Source organism: Peromyscus californicus, unplaced genomic scaffold, assembly GCF_007827085.1.
Source record: "Peromyscus californicus insignis strain IS unplaced genomic scaffold, ASM782708v3 Scaffold_9__1_contigs__length_137607984, whole genome shotgun sequence".
Classification (NCBI taxonomy): Eukaryota; Metazoa; Chordata; class Mammalia; order Rodentia; family Cricetidae; genus Peromyscus; species Peromyscus californicus.
This window is the reverse complement of record NW_026294617.1, coordinates 81,169,850-81,193,519: the sequence shown is the minus strand read 5'-3', so window position 1 is coordinate 81,193,519 and position 23,670 is coordinate 81,169,850. Positions and strand designations below refer to the sequence as shown.

The window sequence follows — 23,670 nt, the reverse complement described above, 5'->3', positions numbered from 1 at the left end:
CCAGGACGCCCATGGAGCTCTGCTTCCAGTGCTCTCCCCCCTCGATTGCTTTTCCAAATAGTCCCCAATTCCTACTGTGTTCGAGGGGTGCAATAAAGAAACCATCACAATGGCCACTCCATGGTCAGGGGGTAGCTTTTTATTGTGGATGAGAGAGAGAGAACATCCAGAGGTATCGGAAAGAGTCCAGGGCAGAAAGAGAAACGGACTAGATGTGGCCAGGGCTAGGAAAGCGGGGGGGTGTGAGAAATAAGGAGGGTAGTAAAGCTAAGGTGAGTCCTGGGGGGGGGGGAAGCTGGAGGGGGTTCAGGGTAGAGGAGGTGGTGAGAAGGGCCAGGATGGGCTTTGATGTCTTTTTTTTTTTTTTTTTTTTAAAGATTTATTTATTTATTATGTATCCAGCATGTATCCCTGCAGGCCAGAAGAGGGCACCAGATCTCATTACAGATGGTTGTGAGCCACCATGTGGTTGCTGGGAATTGAACTCAGGACCTCTGGAAGAGCAGACAGTGCTCTTAACCTCTGAGCCATCTCTCCAGCCCGGGCTTTGATGTCTTTAACAAGGATGCACAAATAGGGCACTGAGGGTGCCTGGAGGCTGGCGTGGGCTTTGATGTGCAACCACAGGTATATGTCAGATGAAGAGCCATATGTCCCTTCGGCCAGAGGTAAGGGAAATGACTTTTTCTTTCTCCCCCCCCCCCCAACTCGCTCTGTAGACCAGGCTGTCCTAAAACTCACAGAGATCTGCCTGCCTTTGCTTCCAAGTGCTGAGATTAAAGGCGTGTGCCACCACGGCGCAGTGGAAATGATTTTTTGGCTAACCCTGCTCCACAAATTCCTGAGGAATGCTGACTTTTACCTAACTGCCAAAATCCTTCTTCAGTGCAGCTTGAGCTAAGTCAAGACTGTCTTTTCTGAACATATGCACTGCCCTTTGGAGTTTGGGGATCTGAAGTTTCTTTTGGACCTGACACCATCACAAACCAATTCCAGGGTCCGAATTGTCCATATTGTCAAGAAGTCACTGCCACCTTACTTCACGACTTTCTAGGTGCCTTCCAAACAAGTCAGGTTGACATCAAAGATGAGTTAAAACATTTGCTGGTCAACAAAATTCTTAGTGTAAGCATTGCAGCTCGGATGGAAAGGGATCCCGGCAGTCGGGAGCCAAGGAATACCACAGGGTCACCATAAGCATAGCAGTTTACAGCCCTGCTTCAGAGAGAGGTTTCCCCAATGTGACAACTCTGCCTGGCAGAGGAGGATTTCCCCAGTGAAGCTGCTACAGTTCTGCTCGGGTTCCTCCGGAGTGTAACAACTCTGCTCGCTCCCACAGGGGAACTCTGCTCTGGCAGAGGAGGGTTTCCTCATCAGAAAGTGTTAGAGTTCTGCTCAGCTCTTCTGGCTCCAGGGCAAGTTCCTCTGTTGGGCAGGGGGGGTCTCACCCAAACCTCACTCAGGAGATGTATTGGGAGGGAAGACTCCAGGAGGGTGGCTGCCTCTGCCAGAGTGGGAAAAGACAGCTCCCAACTGAGCAGGTGCAGGGCTTATATAGGGCTTCTTGGGCGCATATATAATGTGCCACCACGGCGCACATTATATAGGGCTTCTTGGGGGCATATATAATGTGCCACCACGGCGCACATTATATAGGGCTTCTTGGGGGCATATATAATGTGCCACCACGGCGCACATTATATAGGGCTTCTTGGTTGGATTTCAATCCCTGAGCTTGGACAAACTCAGAGATTGGCAGATTTTGTGCCCAGGGATTGGTTGGTTTTCATGTTGGGTTGGTCAGGGGCAGTGTTTCTTCGGCTCTTGTTTCAGGACCAGTGTGTTTCTAGTGGGCCCTTTTCAGCCTTTTGGCTCTGGTTTCAGGGTCAAAGTGTGTTTCTTTCACTGGCTCTGGTTTCAGGTCCAGTGTGTATTTCTTTGACTGGCCCTTTTAGCCTACACTTAGGTCCTCTGCTCTTCCCCTTTCCAGAGACAGCAGCATTTTCTTGTGCAGTCCAGCCTAGTCCCTGAGACACGATGAAGTTCAGTGACTGGATTTGACCGTATTTAATAAAAAAAAAATTCCAGCATGCTGGGGGTCAAACCCTCTGACAAAGTGGCAAGTGGGGACCCCAAGAGAAGCTCACAGGCTCCTTTTAAGCAGGATTAGGGGGATTCCAGCTGCGGTTAAGTGGACTTTGAAGTGATTGGGTATAGACCCTTCCTGGTACAGGAATCATCTTATGATTGGCTCATGACATCTGGTCAGCAACTGGGGCTGCTGTGTCAGGGGTCTGTTTGACTGAAAATAGCAAGAACAATTCCAGCTTGTGGCTGGGTAGGATCCTGATTGGCTACCAGACTGATGTACTTCCTGAGGATCTGATGGAAGCCAGACATGAGTCAACATAGGATGGTGGGGGTAATATGGGGCAGAGATCTTAGCAAACTGGCCCCTGGCAAAAAAGCAAAAACAACGGGCCCTGTTAGGGTCAGTCCTGTTATAAGGGGGGGACAGCCACTTCAGTTATCAGGGCTGCCTTCAACTCTCGGCAAAGCGGACATTGTTGACATCAATGACCCCTTCATTGACTACAAATACATGGTGTACATGTTCCGGTACAATTCTACCCATGGCAAATTCCACAGCACAAAGTTCAGAACGGGAAGCGCGTCATCAACGGGAAGGCCGTCTCCATCTTCCAGCAGTGAGATCCCACCATCAAATGCCGAGTCTGTTGTGGGGTTTCCGGGCACCTCTACCACCATGGAGAACAAGGCCCACTTGAAAGGTGGAGCTCTTCCCTTCTGCTGATGCCTCTCATGTTTGCAGTGGGTATGAACCGTAAGTAGTATGACAGCCAGCTCAAGACTGTCAGCAATGCCTCTTGCATCACCAGTGGCTTAGCGCAACCCCCTCCCCCACTGTGAAGGTTAGCTGTAACAACTTTTGAACCATCAAGGGACTTACGACTACAATTCATGCCATCATCGCCACCCAGAGGACTGCAGGTGACCTCTCTGGAAAACACAGGGCTGCCTAAAACATTATCCTTGCACTCACTGGCACTGCTAAAGCTGTGGGCATGGTCATCCCAGACCTAAATGGAAAACTGTGTTCCCACGCCCAATGTGTCCATTGTGGATCTGACATGCCACCCGAGCTGCCAAGTAGATGACATGTTTAATAAGGTGGTGACACACGATAAAGGCCATCCTGGGCTACACTGAGCACCAGGTTGTCTCCTGCAATTTTAACAGCAATGCCTGCCCTTCCACTATTTTCAACACTTATTTATCTATTTATTTATTTATTTGAGACAGGGTTTGTGTGTGTAGCTTTGGAGCCTTTCCTGGAACTCAGAGATCTGCCTGCCTCTGCGTCCAGAGTGCTGGGATTAAAGGCGTGGCACCACCAGTGCCCAGCTTTTGTTTGTTTTTTGAAACAGGGTTTTTCTGTAGCTCTGGCTGTCCTGGAACTCACTCAGTAGTCCAGGCTGGCCTCGAACTCAGAGATCCACCTGCCTCATGACTCCCGAGTGCTGGGATTAAAGGCGTGTGCCAACACCGCTGGCCACTCCTCCAGTTTTGATGCTAGGTATGGTGGGAATCTGGTAGTCAGTTGTATCTAGGGTAAACATTAGAATGAAATAGTTGTTCTTTACCATATCCAGGATAACATTAGAATGGAATAGTTGTTTGCTGGAGGTACTTAGACCTTGAGGAAGTCATAGTAGAGAACAGACTGTTTTCTATGATTCAGAGTTGTTTTTCTGAAGTTTTCCATCCGTTGCATGACTCTGGTCACAAGCCTACCCTGGCACACCTGGAGCATCTTGCACTGCGGGGTACTGCCAACAGTGCACAATCAGGACTGAGGTTGCAGGGCTGTGATGTTTTTCTTCAAAGAGGCTTTGTTATGAGGAACTTGTTTTACAATCAATCAATCCACTTCTGAATGGCTGAAGGCTCAGTCCATCAGAGGCTGGACCTCCCGCTTTGCTACCCAAGAGCCTGAACTACACTCTGGAGTGACCCTCTTTCTCTGGTTGTCCTGCTCAACACAGAACACCATCAGCTGGGGCTGCGTCACTTCAGCACCTCTGTCAAGCTCATTTCCTGGTACTCAATGACTACGGCTATAGCAAGAGGGTGGTGAACCGCATGGCCTACATGGCTCCCAAGGAGGAGTACGAAGCCCTGAACCACACACCACAGCAACAGTGAGGAAGACAGAGACCCTCAGCTGCTAAGGAGCTCCTGTCCCGACTCAGCCCCCAACACTGAGCATGTCCTGTTCCTATCACAAATCCCCTGAAGGGAGCGCCACTCTCCCGAATACCATCAATAAAGTTCATTGTGCCCACCCACAAAAAATGCTTAGAACTGTACTTTATTCCACAAAAACATAACTCAAAGTTCCCAGCTTCCTGAACATGTTGGAAACCTTAAAGAAGCTTCATCACAAAATTTGAAGCCTTAAAAATGGACCTCTGCTACAAAATATGAGATTATTCTAAACTCTGAACACTTGGATTCTTACAGCTACAAAAATAGCCACATGTTGAAAATCTTTATTTTGCTACGACACACATATAAAGCAACACAACAGTACACACAGCCCACAGTCTCTAAACACCTAACCAGACAGTTGCTCTGAGAAAGCCCGAGGCCGAAGGTTTTGTGGAGCCCGCTCCTCTGCCCTCCGGCCAGGTCAGAAGTCCTGGCGGATGTTCTCCTTGTTCGCCTCCCCATGCTGCTGCTTGATCTGGTAGATCTCGTTCTCCAGCTGCACGATCGTCCGCTCAATCTCATAGTTCTTACTTACCAGGGACACCCAACTGGGAAAGGGAAAAACAAGGAGTTTCTCTTAAACACAGAGTCTCACTCAGGGCACCAACATTTCTAACTTTCTGTTACAACAAAGTGAAGCACACTTATGGGACAGCAGGTGAAGGGGACATAGGATGTCTCTGCATCAGTTCTTAAAGCCCTAAGTGAACCTACAATGGCCTCATGATGAAAGCTTTCCTCAGGAAATAAACAAACAGGAGAGAATGAGTGAGACAAAGAGACTTCCAGGAAGGGGTGATGGAAGAAAGCCTAAGATGAACAGAAAACAGGGCAGAGTCTGAGAAAATGGTGGCTAAGATTGCAGAATCAAGAAAAACAAACAAAACTTAAGGAGGTCACCATCACTATTTCCTGTAAATAAATCTCAAGACGAATTTAACAGAAGCGTCAGCTTGATGAAAAATGTGGAAGGTTGTTGGAGCCCACTAGCTTTCCTAGTGGCTGTACCCAGCAGGACTGCAGGAGAGGTTGATTGGAGCACGGGCCTGGGTACCAGGTGACTGTAACTAGCAAGGGGGAGGTCTTTTGCTCCACCCCTTGGCATTGTTATAAACAGACCTTTGGAATAAAGTTCTGGGCCGGTGGATAAGGATCCAGGGCCACCCGAGTCCATCCTGTGTTTTCTCTCTCCTCTTTATTTCTAACTGAGTCTCTTATCCCTCATTCCTCAAGAGTCCTTGGGGTAGTGAGTGTGGGCGCTGGTCCTCTACAGAAGGTCCTGACACTGAGGACACTGGAGATGGGGAGGGACAAGAGAATGGTGTGGGTCATGAAGGGGAAAGCAGAGATGACATAAAAACCCATCGCTGGATATATGAACTTAATTTCTCTTTCTGGAAACTCGGTCTCACTCTGTAGCCAAGGCTGGCCTTAAACTCTAGATCCTTCTTCACTTCTCACAGGCTGGCTACACACAGCTTATAGTTAGGGATTTCTAGAACGATGCACGTATGTATATATAGAAAAATATTTAAAAATAATACGCATTAACGGGGGTAAACAAAGGTGCAAACAAATTAGGCAGAGTATGGAATCTCTCCCCCTTCCTACAAGACGAACGGCCTCACGTTGGGGGCTGTAAACCAGCACCACTTAGCAGTGGCTCAGCCCTGGTCTGTAGTCACAGCTGCTCCGCATGTGCCTCGCTCAGCAAACAGCAGGCACATCAACAGCCTGCCTTTGATTCCCATGGACCCCACGTGAATACGACTGTAATCTTAATTCTTGCTCTTAGAACACACTGAACAACTTAAAACACGATGAAATCCTACACTTACTTTGACTCCATTTCTCTCAATTTAGATCCAGCTGTGAGCTGCATGTTTTTTCGCTGCCAGTTTAAATCCTGAATATGTTTCCTGTAAAAATATTTTATACAACCCAATGACATTTTAACATACGACAAAAATCAACAGAACAAGATAATACAAGAAAGGATTTTTTTTCCCCCCGAGACAGGGTTTCTCTGTGTAGTTTTGGAGCCTGACCTAGATCTCGCTCTGTAGACCAGGCTGGCCTCGAACTCAGAGATCCACCTGGCTCTGTCTCCCGAGTGCTGGGATTAAAGGCATGCACCACCACCTGGCAAGAAAGGATCTTTAAACTCTTTAGGACTCACATACACAATTATAGGCCAATTCTAGGAATTCACTTTCAGAATTAACTTTCTTCTAATTATTTCTCAATTACAAATTTCAGAAAATATGCTCTGTGGGAGAAAACAAAACAAAACACCAACCAACCCACAAACACATATGTAGATTACAAATCCCTCCTTCCACGAACTTTTTCCTGGCAATGGCTGTGGGACTTTCACTGAGTACCTCTAGGCTTCGAATGCTTACCCTGTCTAACATTCACACTGGAGCAGACTGCCATTGTGAGATGCTGGGAGGTGGAAGGGGTCCAATTACAGTGCTTAGAGGTGGACTTTAAGGAGGTGGCTGGATTAGATAAAGTTATCAGAACAGAACTGCAAGAACAGAATACTAGTGGCTTTATAATCAGAGCCCAGAACACACACATACAGCCTCCTGTCTCTTGTCATATGATTCCACGTACCACGCTGATATCTGTCCCTAACCGGGTTGTCAACAGACACACTTCTTCAGCCTTGACTCTCCACAACTATAAGCCAAAATAAAGATCTTTTCTTTCAAACTTATCTAGTCTGTGGTATTATTAGCACCAGAGTATGAACTAAGACAGTGGATGCTTCCAGGTTCTTTTCCTACATGCACGTGTGCAGGGGTATTGTCCTGCCTAACTCCCACGGTGTTCTTTCTTTGTAGACTGCAGATTTGTGAGTTGCACACGTCTTCACTGAGGAACAGCAAGCTCAGTGCCAGATGCTGAGCACGGTAGATCACAGTTGCTACATATTAAATGGCAATTTGTTAAATGATCTACTGTCTAAACCAAACCAACAAAACAAAAGCCCAAATGCAGACAAGTTCTTGCACTTGTAACATATTCAGTAACATACACGGTAGTGTGTGACGCTCTGCTGTCCAGCCACGAGGTCCTGTCAGTCACAATCTACCAGCCTTACACCAAGGAGCTGTCTGCCAATGCAGCATGTGTGGCTCTTCCAAGTTGTTAACTATGAAGGTGCTTCAGCACCTCTGGTTGGAGGCCAGGCCAATTCCCCAGGTTTCCTGCCAACTGTTCACATGACCCCTGCTGACGGGGTAGCTTCAGGGACAAACCCCTTCAGCCCACAAGCATATGTCCCCTGGGGGGTTTGAGACAGTGTCTCACTATGGAGCCAGCTGTGAGCTTCTGAAGCTCTGGGGCTACAGCTGTGTTCCACACTTCTGGCTCAATCTATGGATAGTTCAGGGTTTCCCAACCCACTTCTTATAAACCAGGAATCATTCAAGGAAGTCTATCCCAAGTTTCCCTTCAATACACACCACAACATACAAACTTTGACTTTTGCCACTCCTTGATATTTACCTCTTGGAATTTATGAATTTCTATTTCTCAAAGGTAATTACTTTACACACACTGACACCAATACCAATTAAAAAATGCTTAACAAAAGTGGATTAGCTATTTACTTTCACAGGACTATAGTCTTAATGGTTTTCTTCCACTGCTCTATCAGGGGTCACCTAAATTTTATTCATTAGAAAAACCAACTTACCTTAACTTCTGAAGCTCTTTCTGCGCATGTTCAATCATATGAACGAGGTTTCTAAGGAAGGAAGAACACATACACTCTGAAATCTTGGTAACATCAATGAAAACTGAACTACCTATTTGAATTACAAAGTCAAGTTTTTCTGCTAAAAATACTAAATCCTGGGATCTCTGTGTCCAGTATGTCAGATAATTAATAAATATTAGCTTGTTTAACCCAGCACTTCACTGACAGTTTGACTTTGGATACTGATGTTACTCGGCGCCCAACCCACCCACCCCAAGACAGGGTTTCTCCGTGTAGCACTGGCTGTCCTGGAACTCAGAGATCTAGTCTCTGCCTCCCAAGTGCTGGGATTAAAGGCGTGCTGCACCACCACCACCACCACCACCACCACCACCACCACCTGGCTTGATGTTACTTCTTTTTTTTTTTTTTTTGGTTTTTCGAGACAGGGTTTCTCTGTGTAGCTTTGCGCCTTTCCTGGAACTCGCTTTGGAGACCAGGCTGGCCTCGAACTCACAGAGATCCGCCTGGCTCTGCCTCCCGGGTGCTGGGATTAAAGGCGTGCGCCACCACCGCCCGGCCTGTTTTATTTTTTTGAGGCAAGATCTCACTCTATAGCCCAAGCTGGCTGGGAAGTCATGGTGAGCCCCCTGCCTTGGCCTGCTGAGCACTGCTGGACCACAGGTGAACAACCATCCTGGCCAGGACTTTAAAGAACACGACACATGAATGAGAGAACTGGACTGCACTGTCAATCACACTCTGAGTAAGCTCATTTCCTTACACTGTACAGTGAACACGTGGTTAGTTATGTGAACTAGGCTAGCTTAGCACACGCCAACTCTAAGGCAGTTCTCAAGCCTTTCATTGGTGTAGTTCTGATACATTCCCAAGTCAAATCTAGCATTGTTGTTGTTGTTATTCTGGATACAAGGTTTTGTTATATAAGCCTAGGATGACCTCAAACTCAATATATAAACTAGTCGGGCCCTGAACTTGTGGCAGCCCCCCTGCCTAAGCTTCCCAAGTGCTGAGATTCTAAGTATGTGCACACCACACTTTTTTTTCTTTTAATTTTTCAAGACAGAGTTTCTCTGTGTAACAGTCCTAACTGTATTGGACCTCACTTTTTAGACCAGGCTGTCCTCAAACTCACAGAGATCCGCCTGCCTCTGCCTCCCAAGTGTTGGGCGCCACCACCTGGCTGAATATCACACTTTTAAAAGGCACTGAAAACTCTGGATGGGACAGGATAAGAAAGGGAGGATGACCAATGCTTCTTACTCGTTATATACTTTCCAGGCATTACACCCGTGTTGGGACATCAGTTCCAGATTCTCAATTCGAACTGCCTGATGCTCTAACTGGGCCATGGAATTGTTTACACACTCTTGCCATGCTGTAATGTCATTTTTCTGACCCGAGGAAGGGGCTGGAAGTTCATATCTGAAATTATACAACAAATAAACCAACATATCTTGCCAAGCCTTAATCACTCCTTCCAACAGAATCCCCATGGCTATATTTCCACTATATAAAGACAAAGAAACAAATTACCAAACCCACACCCACCCACGCACAAAATGACAGAGGCAGTAGAAGAAACCTATTACCCTAGAACTAATATACAAATAAATATACAGCTGTATACTGTAACAAAAATTATTTCCATAAACGTGAATTAGTTAAGTAACCTGGAACAGCCACAGAGACTCTGACATCTCTCATCCCTATTTGTCACCATGTAACCCCCCCCATCTTGGGTAAAGTCTACCTTATCAACTTTTTTAAAAGTTGCTTAAAAATATTATATTTGGCCGGGCTCTGGTGGCACACGCCTTTGACCCCAGCACTCAGGAGGCAGAGGCAGGAGGATCTCTGTAAGTTCGAGGCCAGCCTGGTCTACAAAGTGAGTTCCAGGACAGGCTCCAAAGCTACACAGAGAAACCCTATCTCGAAAATATATACTGCTAACATTTTTGTTTTTGTTTTTTTTAAAAAAGGCCATAATCATGTTTATAACACCCAGCACTCTATCTTCTAATCCCACTGCCTACACACAGCTGGCAACACTCAGCCACTACTGCTGGGTCACCAAGCCTAACCTCACTTACCTTTTCATGCTGAGTAACTCGATTGGTTGTCGGGCAGCCAGTCTTTCAAATTCATTTCTCATTATGTCAGTCTGATGCACAAACAATACAAAGAATTAGCACCAGGATCATGCTGGAAATAGCTGAGATTTTATACTTTATACTACATTATAATGGATCTTCTTGCTTCTCTCTATTACACGCCCTCCCTCCTCAAGGACACTAATATCTGAACCCAGGGTCTTGCACATGTCCCCCCAAGGACACTAATATCTGAACCCAGGGTCTCGCACATGTCCTACCATGATGCTTAACTCTTGTCATCTCCCAGTTTTGTTCTGAGCTCAAGTCTATCTAGGGTCTCTAGAAACAGGCACACACTTTAATTCTACATTCTGCCTAGGCACAAAAGGAGGCAGACACAGAACCCATGTATCAAGGATTAACTCTAAACCAGCAGTTTCAATGCACTACAATCAGCTGTGGAGCTCTGAAGACAACTTTAACCCCAGTCACACGTCACACTGTATTTCACAACAAATATTTCAGACCGTGTCTGGTGCTGTGTGGTCTGACACAGTGTAAATCCCGCATGCTTCAGTTTAAAACCCCCGACTTCAATGAAGTCACATGCTGCTGCAACACGTACCAGCAAGGCAGAACCTTGGATTTGGGACTTGATCTCTGAATTAACCACACTGAGTTATAAGACCCCCATAAGGGGTCACAACACAATGTAAGAACCTGGGTTCTAGATGAGGAAGCTATCACAACAACTAACCTGCACAGGGAGCAGTCTCTCAGCCTGAAAGGCCTTTCTCAATCATCCAATATTAACTGGATGACAGCCACCCAGTCACCGTTGCATCTCTGTGTAGTCTGACTGTCCTGGAACTCCTGTAGACCAGGCTGGCCTCAAACTCAGAGATCCACCTGCCTCTGCTTCTCAAGCGCACCCCTTTAATCCCAGCGCTCGGGAGGCAGAGGCAGGTGGAGCTCTGTGAGTTGGAGGCTACTACAGAGAAATTGTGTGTGTGTGTGTGTGTGTGTGTGTGTGTGTGTGTGTGTGTGTTGCAAAACAAAGCAAGCAATTACCAGAGTGAAGAGACCTCATAGAATGGAAATCTCTGCCAGCTATTTATCTTACAGGGTTTAATGTCCATGATATATAGAGAACAGGAAAAACCTAATCAAAGGACAAGTCCCATAATAAGCAGACAGGCAAATCAGCTGAACAGTCAGTCAGAAAATGCAAATCAAAACTACATCAAATCTGGGAGTGGTGGTCATGCCTTTAATCCCAGCACTTGGAGGTACAGATAAGGAGATTGGCAGTTCGAGGCTATCCCAGGCAACATGTTGGGTTCAATGCCAGCCTGAACTACTTGACACTGTTTAAACACACACACACTCATACATCAAGAGCTGGATGTGGTGCCTTACACTTGTAATTTCAACACTCACAAGCCCGAAGCAGGAAGACTATTCCAAGTTCAAAGCTGACCTGTCCTAGTTGAGTTCCAGGCCAGCCTGAGCTACAGTCTCAAAAACACCAACGTTAATTGACAGACGAACAAAAATGAACAGTTATGTAATTCATAGGACTGTTTTCTGAGCTAGGGAAGAGAGTCCAATACACCATTAGCAACTATTAAGAAAGGATTAAGGAATCATGCTGCATTTTAAAAGAGTAGAAAAAAGATGTATTAAAGCATTTAAAAGTTTGTAACTGAATAACTGATTAGGACCTAAACAGTATTTTGCACTTGCAGGATAACCATTTAAAATGTATGCAGTTAGACATGTTTGTTCAGACATTCATACACCTGCCAACTGTCGTCTCAGTTTTGCTCAAAAAATCTCCCTCCAGTGGTTGCAAAGAGCACAGGTAGTTACGATTATAAATGTTAAAATCCCGTGATCACTACCTGTTTTTAGTGGACCTAAGAATAAAGAGTAAAGGGTCCTTTTGTGAAATTTACTAGGGACTCTATCAAAAAATAAAAGACCCAAAATATTTTTATTAAACAAGTCTGGAGAAACCAATAAAGTATTTCTTGTAATACGAACCCTGCGGAAAGCTCATCTGGCTATTTTGAGCCAACTGATACCTCCATGACACACAATATGAGCAGCAAGCAACAGTTAACCTGGAAGACGTCCATTTTACACAGCTAAAGCCCTCAACCCGAAATCGAAGTCCGCAGGAATCCTGGTCGGGACGCGGGGCTCAGGACACCGTACTTACTTCGAAGGCGGAATAATCGGGGGCCGTCAGGTAGCTCAGGTAGTTCTTGGTAGGTCGGTATCTGCGCGTTTCCTCCTCCACCAGGGCCGCAGCCTAAGAACGAGAACAGGCCGGGGTCGCGGCGGGAAAGGGCAGCGCGCCTCGGGCGGCCCCACCGCACACACCCCGCACTCACCGCTTCCCGCACGCCGGGCGCCTCGTAGCCTTGATCAAAGTACGGCAGCGCATCCACCACCACCTCCCCCGCTACCAAGCCCGTGCCCGCCATTGCGCAGCGCTCTGCTCCACGGGCGCCGTCTGAGTCTGCGCGGGGCTCAGCTCCGTACCACTGCGCCTGCGCCCGGCGCTGACGTCATACACGTCGCTGGCTCTTCGACTCGGGCGCATGCTCAGCTGCTAATGGTGGAGCCGCTAGGCCTTTGGGACTGTTTTGTTTAGGGTGGACGAGGCCTCACGCGCTGACGTCCCAGTAGGCCTGGCACCTTGATTGTCTTTTCGTGGGTACCGTGTTTTTTTCTGAAGCTCCGAGGACAATTTTATTCGAGTTTAAGAGAAAAACAATAGGGCAGACAGGAGGCAAGGAACCCATCCCCCCCTTCTTTTAAGATTTATTTATTATATATACAGTGTTCTGTCTGCATGTGTGCCTGCGGACCAGCAGAGGGCGCCAGATCTCATTACGGATAGTTGTGAGCCACCATGTGGGAATTGAACTCAGGACCTCTGGAAAGATGGCTCAGAGGTTAAGAGCACTGACTGCATTTCCAGAGAAACCATGCCTTTTGAGTTAGGCATAGAGGTTAGCAATGCAGGTGAGATTAGCAGCCGCATAGCAGAAGGGAGAGGGATTTAAAAGAGTAAGAACGCTCAGAGCACTCAGGGCATGGGGTCTTCGAAAGTTGGACTTAACTGGAGGGAACAAATATACTCCCCACACCCTTTAACCTTTCACCTTCTAAACTCTGGCATAGTGTTGGGCTTCTCACAGTCCTTGCTTTATCCTCATGTCACAGCGGGTCCTTTAAGAATGTTCTTTTATAGACACCACAAATGGGAGCCTGTTTCTAATGAAAATGATAGTTTTCAGATCTAACAGCCTTACTTAAGCTGGGGGTGTAGCTCAGTGGTAAAGCCCCATTTCGATCCCCAGCACTGCAGACAAACACCTTATCCCTTCCAGGACTGGACTTACATCTACGGGATGCCTCGTTTAAAAAGCTTTGCCATTTTTTGTCTTTGGAGCCTACATAAAAACCAGTCATTTTGCTTCTAGGATTTGTGGTAATAGTGATGCTCATTGGCTCTCAACCCCTCAGGCTGTAGATGGATATGGGTGTTTATGATTTTACATTATGTAAAGGTACTGCCTATAGGTTTAAGTGAAAGAGCTTCACAACTTGTGGTTTGATGAGAACTGCCTCTCCTAGGCTTGGGTATCTGAACACCCGGCCTCCAGTTGGTGGCGCTGTTGCAGTGGTTTAGGAGGTGCCTGCCGCCTGGCTGGAGCAAGTAAGTCACTGGAGGTGGGCCTTTAAAGCCTTTTGCGCTCTGCTTCCAAACTGCTGTCTGAAGATGTGAGCTCTCAGCTCCCCACCCCTGCCTCCATGCCTTTGGCTTGGCGCCATGCTTCCTCACCATGATGGACTCTTACCCCCTGGACCTGTAAGCTAAATAAGCTTTCTTCTTTAAGTTGCTTGTTTTTATCACTGCAACAGAAAAGTAACTAATACACATCTTAAGTGGATTTATTTTAAATTCTCCAAGAGATCTGTGGAATTTTTAAAATGCCTTTATTCATTAAAAGACCTGTAAACATTTGATAGAAATCTTGAACAGTTCTTTTTACAAACATATTCAGAATTCACAATATTTTACAAAATACAACAAACTCAAGGAAAGGAAGCAGCTTTAGATTGTAAGAAGGTAAGACTCTCATCCCCCAAAGCACAGTCTCCCTGCAGAGGAACGGCCATGACCAACCACAGTAAACACTCCTATTCCCATCTTATAAACAACTGATACAAACTGTTCCTTCAGGATTGGAGTGTAAGAAAAGACCAAATGGGGAGATGTCTGAGAAGAGGGCCACCGTGGTAAATGGCACCAGCACTTTAAGACACAGGCTCAGCTCTTTTCCCTGGACCCACATCTGGGAACTATATTGCACAGCACCAGTCTTCCATGGATTCATTCAGACACACTTGAATGGGTAATAATGACAGTACTGTACAAGTCAGTCAAATGTATCCCAATACAATGTACAACACTTTCTAAGTCTCAATGAATCTTTTCCACGCTAGGTAACACCATTAGCAAAGCTTAAAGAAAACTGACATTTGCCACAACATTTATCATTTATCAATGAAAATTGCACCTTCACTGATAAAACTCCTTTTTCCCAGGCACTGCTCAAACATTAGATTTTCAGCGTCTGGTTGATGAAGAGGTATAGGCTTAGGAAATACTCTGAGTCTAATTAGAATAAAAACACAACAACGGAAAAATAATTAGTGTGGCAGAGCACACATAAGGCCCTGGGTTCCCAGCACCCAAAACAAAGCAAAGGAAACAGGGTCTCATCTAGACCCCCAGAGCTTGAAGTCTCATCAAAGCCTGGAGGTGGCTCTGCTATACTCCATGGAGAACTTTAAACACTGCTATAACACTAAAGAGCCCAAGTTTCCATCTGCAGGACTAACTAGCTTCCTCTGTGTTCCTAAGTCAAGTGGTTTGGCTTAGTTCTACCTTGAGTGTATAACTAGCCAAATTACTTAACCTCTCTGAACTCCAGTTTCTTGCAAAATATTATGAAGCTGATCGAAAGCTTGAATAAAATGACATATGTAAATGTATCATAGTGCAGCAAACTGTGGCACCAAAAGCCAACGAACAGGTAGCTTCTGTCCTTAAAAGGACATTTTCATATTGGCTGTATTCCACAAAGCATAAAAATGCTGACAGGTGAGGGGCAAGCTATTCCAGCAGGACGTGTTCTGAGGAGGATCGGCATGGATTCTGCTTTCTTAAGGTTCTAACATGAGTGACATTCTCCAAGATAGGCCGTGGGACAAAAGGGTGATATCAATGGTGAAAACACTGGAATTAAAGCAACTGGATGCTTTCCTGCTGAGAAGCGTGTAAGGTGTAATCGTAGTGTCCTCCATTTCTACCGAGCCTCTCCAGTCCTGACACTCAGCATTTTTCTCATTATTCTCATCTTGGCATTGTTTTTAACACATGCAACACCAGCCTGGGGATGGTGGTACACGCCTTTAATCCCAGAGCTCGGGAGGTAGAGGCAGGCAGATCTCTGTGAGTTCGAGGCCAGCCTGGTCTACAGAGTTCCAGGACAGGCTCCAAAGCTACACAGAGAAACCCTGTCTCAAAAAACCAAAAAACAACAAACAAATAAAAAAACAAGCAACACCAAGTGTCTCCAAGTCTTTTTCTCATAAAAGACAACTGCTTTCATAGACTAAGCACAAAACAGAGCTTCTTGTAACCACCAATAACCAAAGAGAAAAGAAAACACCACAGTAAAAACAACTTGGCCAGGAGTGGTGATACCTGCCTTTAAACCCAGCACTCAGGAGGCAGAGGCAGGCAGATCTCTGAGTTTAAGGCCAGCCTAGTCTACAGAATGAGTTCCAGGACAGCCAAGGATACACAGAGAGACCCTGTCTCAAAAACAAAACAAACAAACAAAAAAAACCTAAGCCAACCAACCAAAAGAAAAGTCCCCAGATTCGAAGCAGAAGAGAGCACACTGGTTTAGACTGCTCCCAGCTTGCCTGCAGCAGCAGCAGCAGCAGGAGAGACCTCCTCTGACGCCTTTCTCCTTGTACACTCTCAAGGACTCCGTGGGACTGACTCCAGGCACCAGGCCCTTGGAGGGATGCTCTCTTTGGCACTTTCAGTTATGTTTAGGATGAAGGCAGAGTCACTTCTTGTGGAGAAATCTCATTTTGCTTCCTGGAAGGAGGAGAAGAGAATGAGTGCCTTGTTTACCTTCACCCGCTGTACCACTGAGGCAAGGCACCAAGAGCCTATCCGTTCAGAGTCACTCAGAGTAGCTGCCCTGTCAAGTGCTGTGGTTTGGATAAGTGTCTCCCAAAGTCCTACATGTAAAAGCTTGGTCCCCAGCTTGTGGTACTATTGAAAGTAACGGACCCTTAAAGAGGAGGGGCCTTGAGGGAGAAGGTCTGGTTGAGAGTGTGCCCTTGCAGGTACCTGGCCCCTTCCTGTCTCTGCTTCCTGGCAGGCATCACAGCTGCATGTCTTGCCATGATGTATTACCTTGCCATGGGCCCAAAAGCATCAGGGCCATTCAGCCACAGGCTGAAACTCCCCAAACTAGGAGCCCAACCAGGTGTCTAGAGTCTAACGTCTCATTCTTATATCTTAGGCATTCTGTTGCCCTAATGGAAAGTTATCAGTTGATGTGTTTAGCCACTAAAAAACCCACAAGTGTCTAATTGCAGAGGTGGAAAAGAACTCAAGACATAATCTAATACAAGTGGTTTTCAACTAAACTGGAGTTTCTAATTACCTGCCTTACTCCCTGAAGAGTCCAAAGAAAACTAAAGTCCCTAAAGATTATCATCTGATCTAATCTAACCCCAAGGTACAGATGAAATCATAGCTTTCGGCATACTTTGCTAGGTAAGGACAGGGTTTATCAGGAGCGTATATTCTGAAGCTCCGAGTGTAAGAGCACTGTTTAGGATAGGCACATCACTGTTCTCATGTAATACTGGAATTTAAAAATCATAAGGAAATGCAAAATTAGAGTGAGGCATCCTCTCTGCTTTCCAGTCCCTCAGACTAGATAATTTTTAAGTCCGAAGTCCATGGACACAAGTCAGGGGTCCATGGACCCTTTAAAACTATATGTAAAACATATCTGTATGCATTTTTCTGGCAAATAGGACCACTTTAAAAAAAGCATGCTCAAAGGATGTAACCTAGAAAAGCTTCATGATCTGAAATGGAAACTTATACCATAAGGCTAATTAGGGGTTTCACTAAGGGAGACAGCCCAGGCCCACCCTAGTGGGGAAGCCCCAGCGTTTGAGGTGACTGGCTTTCTGAAACATTAGGAGCCAGGGCAACAGTGTCCAGGCAGCCAGCTTGAGGTTGCATTGCTGACTGGATTATGAGTCTTGGGGATGAAGTTTGTTTACTGCAGAGCTCTTCTATAGCCACTTTATCTAACAGGAGAGTAAAGCAACTCACCAAGACTCCGCAAAATTCTATTCACCCCACTGGGTTCCGACTCAGGAATTGTTTCCAAATACTGGAGAGCCCGGACTTCAAATAAACCTAGGAAGAAGACATTGGTGAGACTGCCCAACACTCCACCCTGGAAACCAATTAAATGAGACCTTCCTTTTTCTTTCGATTTTGGGCAGTGCTGTGGGCGGACTCAGGTCTTTGCACATGCTAGGTGTGCTGAACTACTGAGCTACACCCCTTTCTTACTTATTTACTTAACTTGGTGTATGTTCATGCTTTTATGTATGTGTGTGGGGTTGGCATGTGCATGCCACAACACACATGTAGAGGTCAGAGGTTACCTTTTGGGTGTCTGATCTCTCCTTCCATCGTATTGAGCCAGGGAACGAACTCAGGTTGTCACGGTTGTTAACAAATGCCTTTACCAGATGACCTATCTCCCCAGCCCTAACCCTGTCCTTATTACCAGTGTATTATTGTACAGTTAAACAGCGTTACAGATAATTCCCATAGTAACTCAGATATGCCCTTGTAAGTCTACACATCTCTCTATTATTCAATCCTTCTAAGTATTCACCAACTAAGGAGGGATTGGTTTATGGTAGAGCCCACCTTTAACTCCGCTTTGCCGAAGCTCCCGGTCTTGAACAAATCCTGCAAACATCTGCGTCTCCATGAAGAGATCTAGAAAATGGCGGACACTTCGGGAAGTGTGGGACTTTCGGAATGGCTCCCTCTGGAACACACGCTCCCCACGTTCTGTGACAGTCATATTCAGAGAATAATGTCCTACAAGCTCCACAAAAAACCTTACAAATGCTTCAGACACCAGAGAATTGAGTGTCACATCTGTTTCAAAATGAAATAAAGAGAAAAAGCTAAGTTTTGTGAATGGAGGAATACTGACAATAGTTACAAAAGCCATGTCTAAAGAGTCATGAAAAACCAAGAATCAATGTAGGAATATGCGTTATTAGCTTGCTGCACAGCCCATGGCATGCAAAAAGCAAATGGCTTCTGTCTTGATTGACGTTTCCCTCCCACGGTACTCGTACTGCATCGTGCAGCCTGGCTTCCATACTGTGGCTTCATTACTCATGCAAATACAACCTGTCTTTCTACTGTCCCCTCTTCCTCCTCCTGTGCTGCATCTGTGCTGCATCTGTCCTGCATCTGCGCTGCATCTGCCCCCTCTCTGCTCCCCTGGCCTCCTGATTCCCGTCTCGCCTGTGTGACTGACAATTTGGTTTTCTCTTGCCCCTTCCTCCTCCCCTGAATATGGTCCTCAGACCACTTCTCTTCAGCAGTCTACTCCTTAAAAAGCTAATTGGCAACCAGGTCTGGTGGCTCACACCTGTATTCCCTGCACTTGGGAGATGCAGGCAGGAGAACCAGGAGTTCAAGATCACCCTCAGATATATAGTGAACTTTGAGGCCAGTTTGGGCTCCATGAGATCCTGTCCTCAGCAGCAGCAGCAGCCAACAAACAAAGCCAGCTGGCACAGAGACCGAGCTGCTATGCAATTCAAGTCTCCAGACCAGTATTTCACCCTTTCCGTTCTCAGGCTGTCAATGCAGTCATTATTTGGCTATCCCATTATAAATTGCCTAATTTATAAAGTGCATAAATTCCATTTGTCTATAAGTCACCATATCAGATCCTTTACAAAACTTGGTAGGCTATGAGCCAATTAAAATAAGATATGTCAAAACACAAATGCACTATATTCTTCTATATATCACTTGCCTCCTCAACTTTCTCACCTAATATTGCACTATGATTTATTCTAATAAAAATAATTTATTGAGTACTTAGTGCATGTCAGGCACTACACCAAATACTCATACAAAGACAATAATCAGATACGATTCCACTGCTCTCTATCTGACTGTTCGTCCGCCTGTCCATTTTTTACTCCCTCTAGGATCTTTCTGTCACCCAGGCTGGTCTCTGGATTTTTTACTACCTCCCAAGAGCTGAGACTACAGGGGTGAACTACTGTGCCTGGAAATACTTCCGTTTGTGGTGGGTTTTTTGTGTGTCTGTTTTTAAAGACAAGGTTCTCCAGGCTGGCCTGGAACTCACTATGTAGATCCACCTGCCTCTGCCTCAGAATGCTGTGATTGAAGGCACATGGTACCACACCCTGCCTCAAAACAACGCTTTATCACTCTCTCCCTTCCATCTGTTCCTATCAGTAAACAGCCTTGGTTTCCCAGCTGGCATATCCACGATGACCCTGTTTCTTGTTGTTTTGTTTTCTGAGACAGAGCCTCATTATGTAGCCTTTGCTGGCCTGGCACTGTGTAGACCAGGCTGGCCTCGAACTCATAAAGATCCAAAGACTCTGCCTTCCAAGTGCTGAGATTAAAGGTGTGTGTCACCATGCCCACTGACACATGCTTTATATGGAGTCATGGGGAGGAGAGGGGAAGAAGTCAATAAATACTGGGGAGAGGGGGACATTTTTAAAAGACAGGATGAAGAGCTCAAAGAGAAAATGACTACGAGACAGACCTACAGGAGGAAAGCATTCTATGAATGTCACTTTTCAGAGGTCCCTGGACAGGACTGGGGCTGGCACTTTGGGGGTCTGTAAGAAAGGGCGGGAGATTTTCCAGGTGCACTAGGTTGGCACGTCCCTTAGCTGAGTGCAGATCTGAGTGTGCTCACGGCTTTAACCTGAAGTCCTCAGCCCAAGTCTCACACCTTGTGAAAACTGCTGTTCCTGGGCCAAGACTTCCTTTCGGTCTTCTAAAATCTGTACCAAGGCAGCTTGAAGTTTAGGTGGCAGGATGTCATCCTCATCGGACACCTTGAGAGAAGCACACTGCGTGAGCCTTCCGAGAGTCCACACATGCACCAGCTAACAGCCCCCACCCACAGGCGGCTTTGTGGACTCTGCCTTAACTTTACTTCTAAAAATTAAGTAACACCTTGTAAAATTCTCTGGCACTTATTTTTTTAACAAAATCTCTCATCTACAAGTTTTATTCTTTGTCTCCAAAGCCATTGCCCTATAAATGGTAGTTAAATGTGAGGAGCCAACTGCTTTGGAAGAAAGATCTGGTTTCCACACTCAGTTTACACCCAGAGAGCTGCTCTGAGACTCATCGCTGCCGCCCCCCCATCCGACAGAAAGGACCACTTGTTAGGATTGCTAGTAAGCCGCCTCCAAAGCATTCTAGGACGCCCACTGCCCTCGGTCTAGGGGACCGCTGTCTTACCATCATCTTTAGATGTTAACTCCTAACTGAGCAGCTACATAACCAGAGTGAAGTGCTTGTCTCTGCTTTCTGTGTGCTGAACTGGACACAGGAGCCTATGTATCTAGATGGGTACTCTACCACTGAGCTGCATCCTCAGCCCAATAAATTTAACTAACTTAGAGGCTTATATGTCCACTCTCCTGGAGTTGGTTACTTCTCTTGAGAATGACATTTTTGCTGTTTCCTCCTTCCTCCTTTGGGATGGACACCTATAAACTCAAGCCAAAGTTTTCAGGCCGATCTTGTATGGTTAGCTACAGTGTCAACTCAGATGGGTATGAACTAGAAGTCCTTTCTGAGTCATGTTCTCTAAGCACTTCCACGTATTTTCTGTCTAAGTGCCTATAGACACCTATGTCCCCAAACGTTACATAAGCCTCTCCTTTGTCACTCACCTCCTGCAGGAACTTGTCTGCACACAGATCAACTATCAGCACCTGAGGAATAAAGGAGACGGGCAGGTTCAACCAGAGACATCCACAGACACACCGGCACTGCTGGACCGGGATGGGCACTTTGGTTCTTTCAGGCCATGGGAACAGTTTCGACAAAATTAACTCCGAGTTGCGGCCAATTTAAAAGTTAATCCATCAAAACAACAAATGAATTGGGAAAAGAAAAAGATGTACACAATTACATATCACAGAGATTTACCAGGTCAGCGTGGTAGAGCAGTGGGGAGAGAAGCCTTTTCAGCAAGCGATACCGAGGAGGTGGGTAGCTACAAAGAGGGAAAATCCCCAAAAGATCTATGCCACATGATTTGCAAACAAATGAAGTACTAGGTGGAGTACGAAAAAAGGCAAATATAGGGAGATAACAGAGGAGGACATTCATGTGAAAATGTAAGCAGCCCATGAAAACATCAGTCTTAAATGAAAACATTGGCATCTTAACCACATACAAATGAATAACTCTCCTCCATTAAAAAGTGTCATTTTAGGCTGGGTGTGGTGATGCAAGATAAAATACCAGCAGTCTGGAGGCTATGACAGGACGGTTGCCAAGTCCCACCAAGCCTGGAGACGGAGGGAGACCCTGCATCAAAAACGAACAAATGGCCTTCACCCTAAAACCCAACAAAACACACACACCAAAAAACAAGTTCAGAACATGGTTTTGGAAAATGAAAAGGCAAGTCATGAACAAAGCCCACAATTTGGTCCTTTGCACTGAATAAATCAGGTGTTATGCCTGTAACCCCAGAACTAGGGGGATAGAGGGTGGATAGTCAGAAGTTCAAACTCATGCGTAGCTACAAAGTGCGTTTGAGACCAGCCTGGGCTTCCTGAGACCCTAACCCTCCATAAAAAGGCCTCCAAAAGAAGATACCCTCCATCCAAAAAAAAAAAAAAGAACTAATAAAAAAGAGGCTTTGGGTTGGGCTGTAGTTCAGGGTTAGAGCATTCATCTAGGTAGGTACTCTGGGTTTGATCCCCAGCACCACAGAAACAAAACCAAACAAAAAACCAAGACATCTTACAAATTATGGAGGATAAATAACCCAGGGGGAATATAGAATATGATTTATAATAGATGATATTCAATGGCCAACAAACACACCTCAAAAGCAATCAAGGAACACAAATTCCGCTACAATGAGCATATATGTACAGCTCCACAGTCACCAGCCAGGGCAGCTAAACCTCACAGCTGACGATGGAGCTGGTGACGTGGGGACAACAGCTCCTCTCCTGTGCTGCTGGGAGAAGTTTAACTGGCATTCCTTGAAGAAGTTCAACTTAACTCACTGAAGCTGAAGACGTGCCTATGCGATCGCTCAGAACTCTATCTTGAAGCATATACCCACGGAACTCAAGTGTGGGGACCGAGTATGATGCATAAAAATATTTACAGCAGGCTTATTCATAAAAACCTCAAGCTGGAGACAGCTCAAACATTTATCAACTGCAGAATGGGTAAGAAAATTGTGGTACACTCACACAATGGCATATTCTAGGTGATGAGAAGCATCCAACTATTGGTAACCCTATACAGATGAATCTTAACACACATGCCTAACAGAGAAAAGCTACATTACTCTTTTATACCAAATTCAAAACTGAGAAGACAGGATAACATTGTTTAAAACTGTTATTATCATTTATTTATCACTTGTGTGTATGTGTGTGGGGGTGTGTGGGGGTGTGAGATGCACAAAGCCCTGGTATGCCATGGTGTACAGAGGACAATTTATAGAAGTGAATTTTCTTCCTCTACCTTTGGGTGGAACTCAGGATGTCAGGTTTGGGTGCAATTTGGAGACAGAATTATAAAGAAATACAAACAGATGGCTACTATAAGAGTCAAGACGGTGGTGACCTTTTCTGGGGAGTGGGGAAGGGACCACCATATTAGAGACTTGAATCTTTTGCTGTGATGCCCCATTACAACCCAATTCTGAATTACATAGTCACTTTGTAATAATACTTCACTAAGGTATATATTCTGTTTGTTTAGGGCAATTATCTATACATGTGCTATATTTGGAACAACTTTTTTAAAGTCAACCCTGAGAAATTTTGTATTGATTTAAAAAAAAATGGGCCAGCAATATCAAGCTGGATGATCTTCTCTCCATCCCTGTGGCCCACAGAAAAGTGAAGGAGGGGGGCTGGAGAAATGGCTCAGAGGTTAAGAGCACCAGCTGCTCTTCCAGAGCTCACAGCTGTCTGTAACTCAGTTCCAGGGGATCTGACACCCTCACACAGACACACATGCAGGCAAAGCACCAATGCACATAAAATAAATAAATAGGAACAATTGAAAACAATTCTATTTTAAAGTGAAGGAGAGAAGTGACCTACAAAACTGTCCTC

The 23,670-nt window shown here is 45.6% G+C and overlaps 2 protein-coding genes across 3 annotated transcripts in view; both read right to left on the bottom strand.

Annotated features, from left to right (window-relative positions):
- Positions 1-4,558: 4,558 nt before the first annotated feature.
- On the bottom strand, positions 4,559-12,655 carry Bcas2 (BCAS2 pre-mRNA processing factor). 2 transcript variants are annotated; one of them, XM_052731104.1, is made up of 7 exons: positions 12,522-12,655; positions 12,347-12,439; positions 10,120-10,190; positions 9,290-9,451; positions 8,003-8,053; positions 6,132-6,212; positions 4,559-4,841 (listed from the first exon to the last, which is right to left on the bottom strand). In XM_052731104.1, the coding sequence occupies exons 1-7, from the start codon at positions 12,612-12,614 to the stop codon at positions 4,715-4,717; spliced, it is 678 nt and encodes a 225-aa protein (XP_052587064.1). In that variant the 5' UTR covers positions 12,615-12,655; the 3' UTR covers positions 4,559-4,714. The 2 variants fall into 2 exon arrangements, with proteins under 2 accessions (XP_052587064.1, XP_052587065.1); XM_052731105.1 differs by lacking the exon at positions 9,290-9,451.
- A 1,464-nt stretch (positions 12,656-14,119) lies between these two features.
- Positions 14,120-23,670, bottom strand: part of Dennd2c (DENN domain containing 2C) — a 74,387-nt gene continuing 64,836 nt past the window's right edge. Inside the window, exons 15-19 of the mRNA XM_052731604.1 lie at positions 21,247-21,288; positions 20,292-20,397; positions 18,194-18,430; positions 17,582-17,668; positions 14,120-16,318 (exon numbers count right to left, since the gene is read on the bottom strand). Coding sequence (XP_052587564.1) covers positions 16,287-16,318; positions 17,582-17,668; positions 18,194-18,430; positions 20,292-20,397; positions 21,247-21,288 — 504 coding nt within the window. The 3' untranslated portion in view covers positions 14,120-16,286. The remainder of the gene's footprint in view (positions 16,319-17,581; positions 17,669-18,193; positions 18,431-20,291; positions 20,398-21,246; positions 21,289-23,670) is intronic.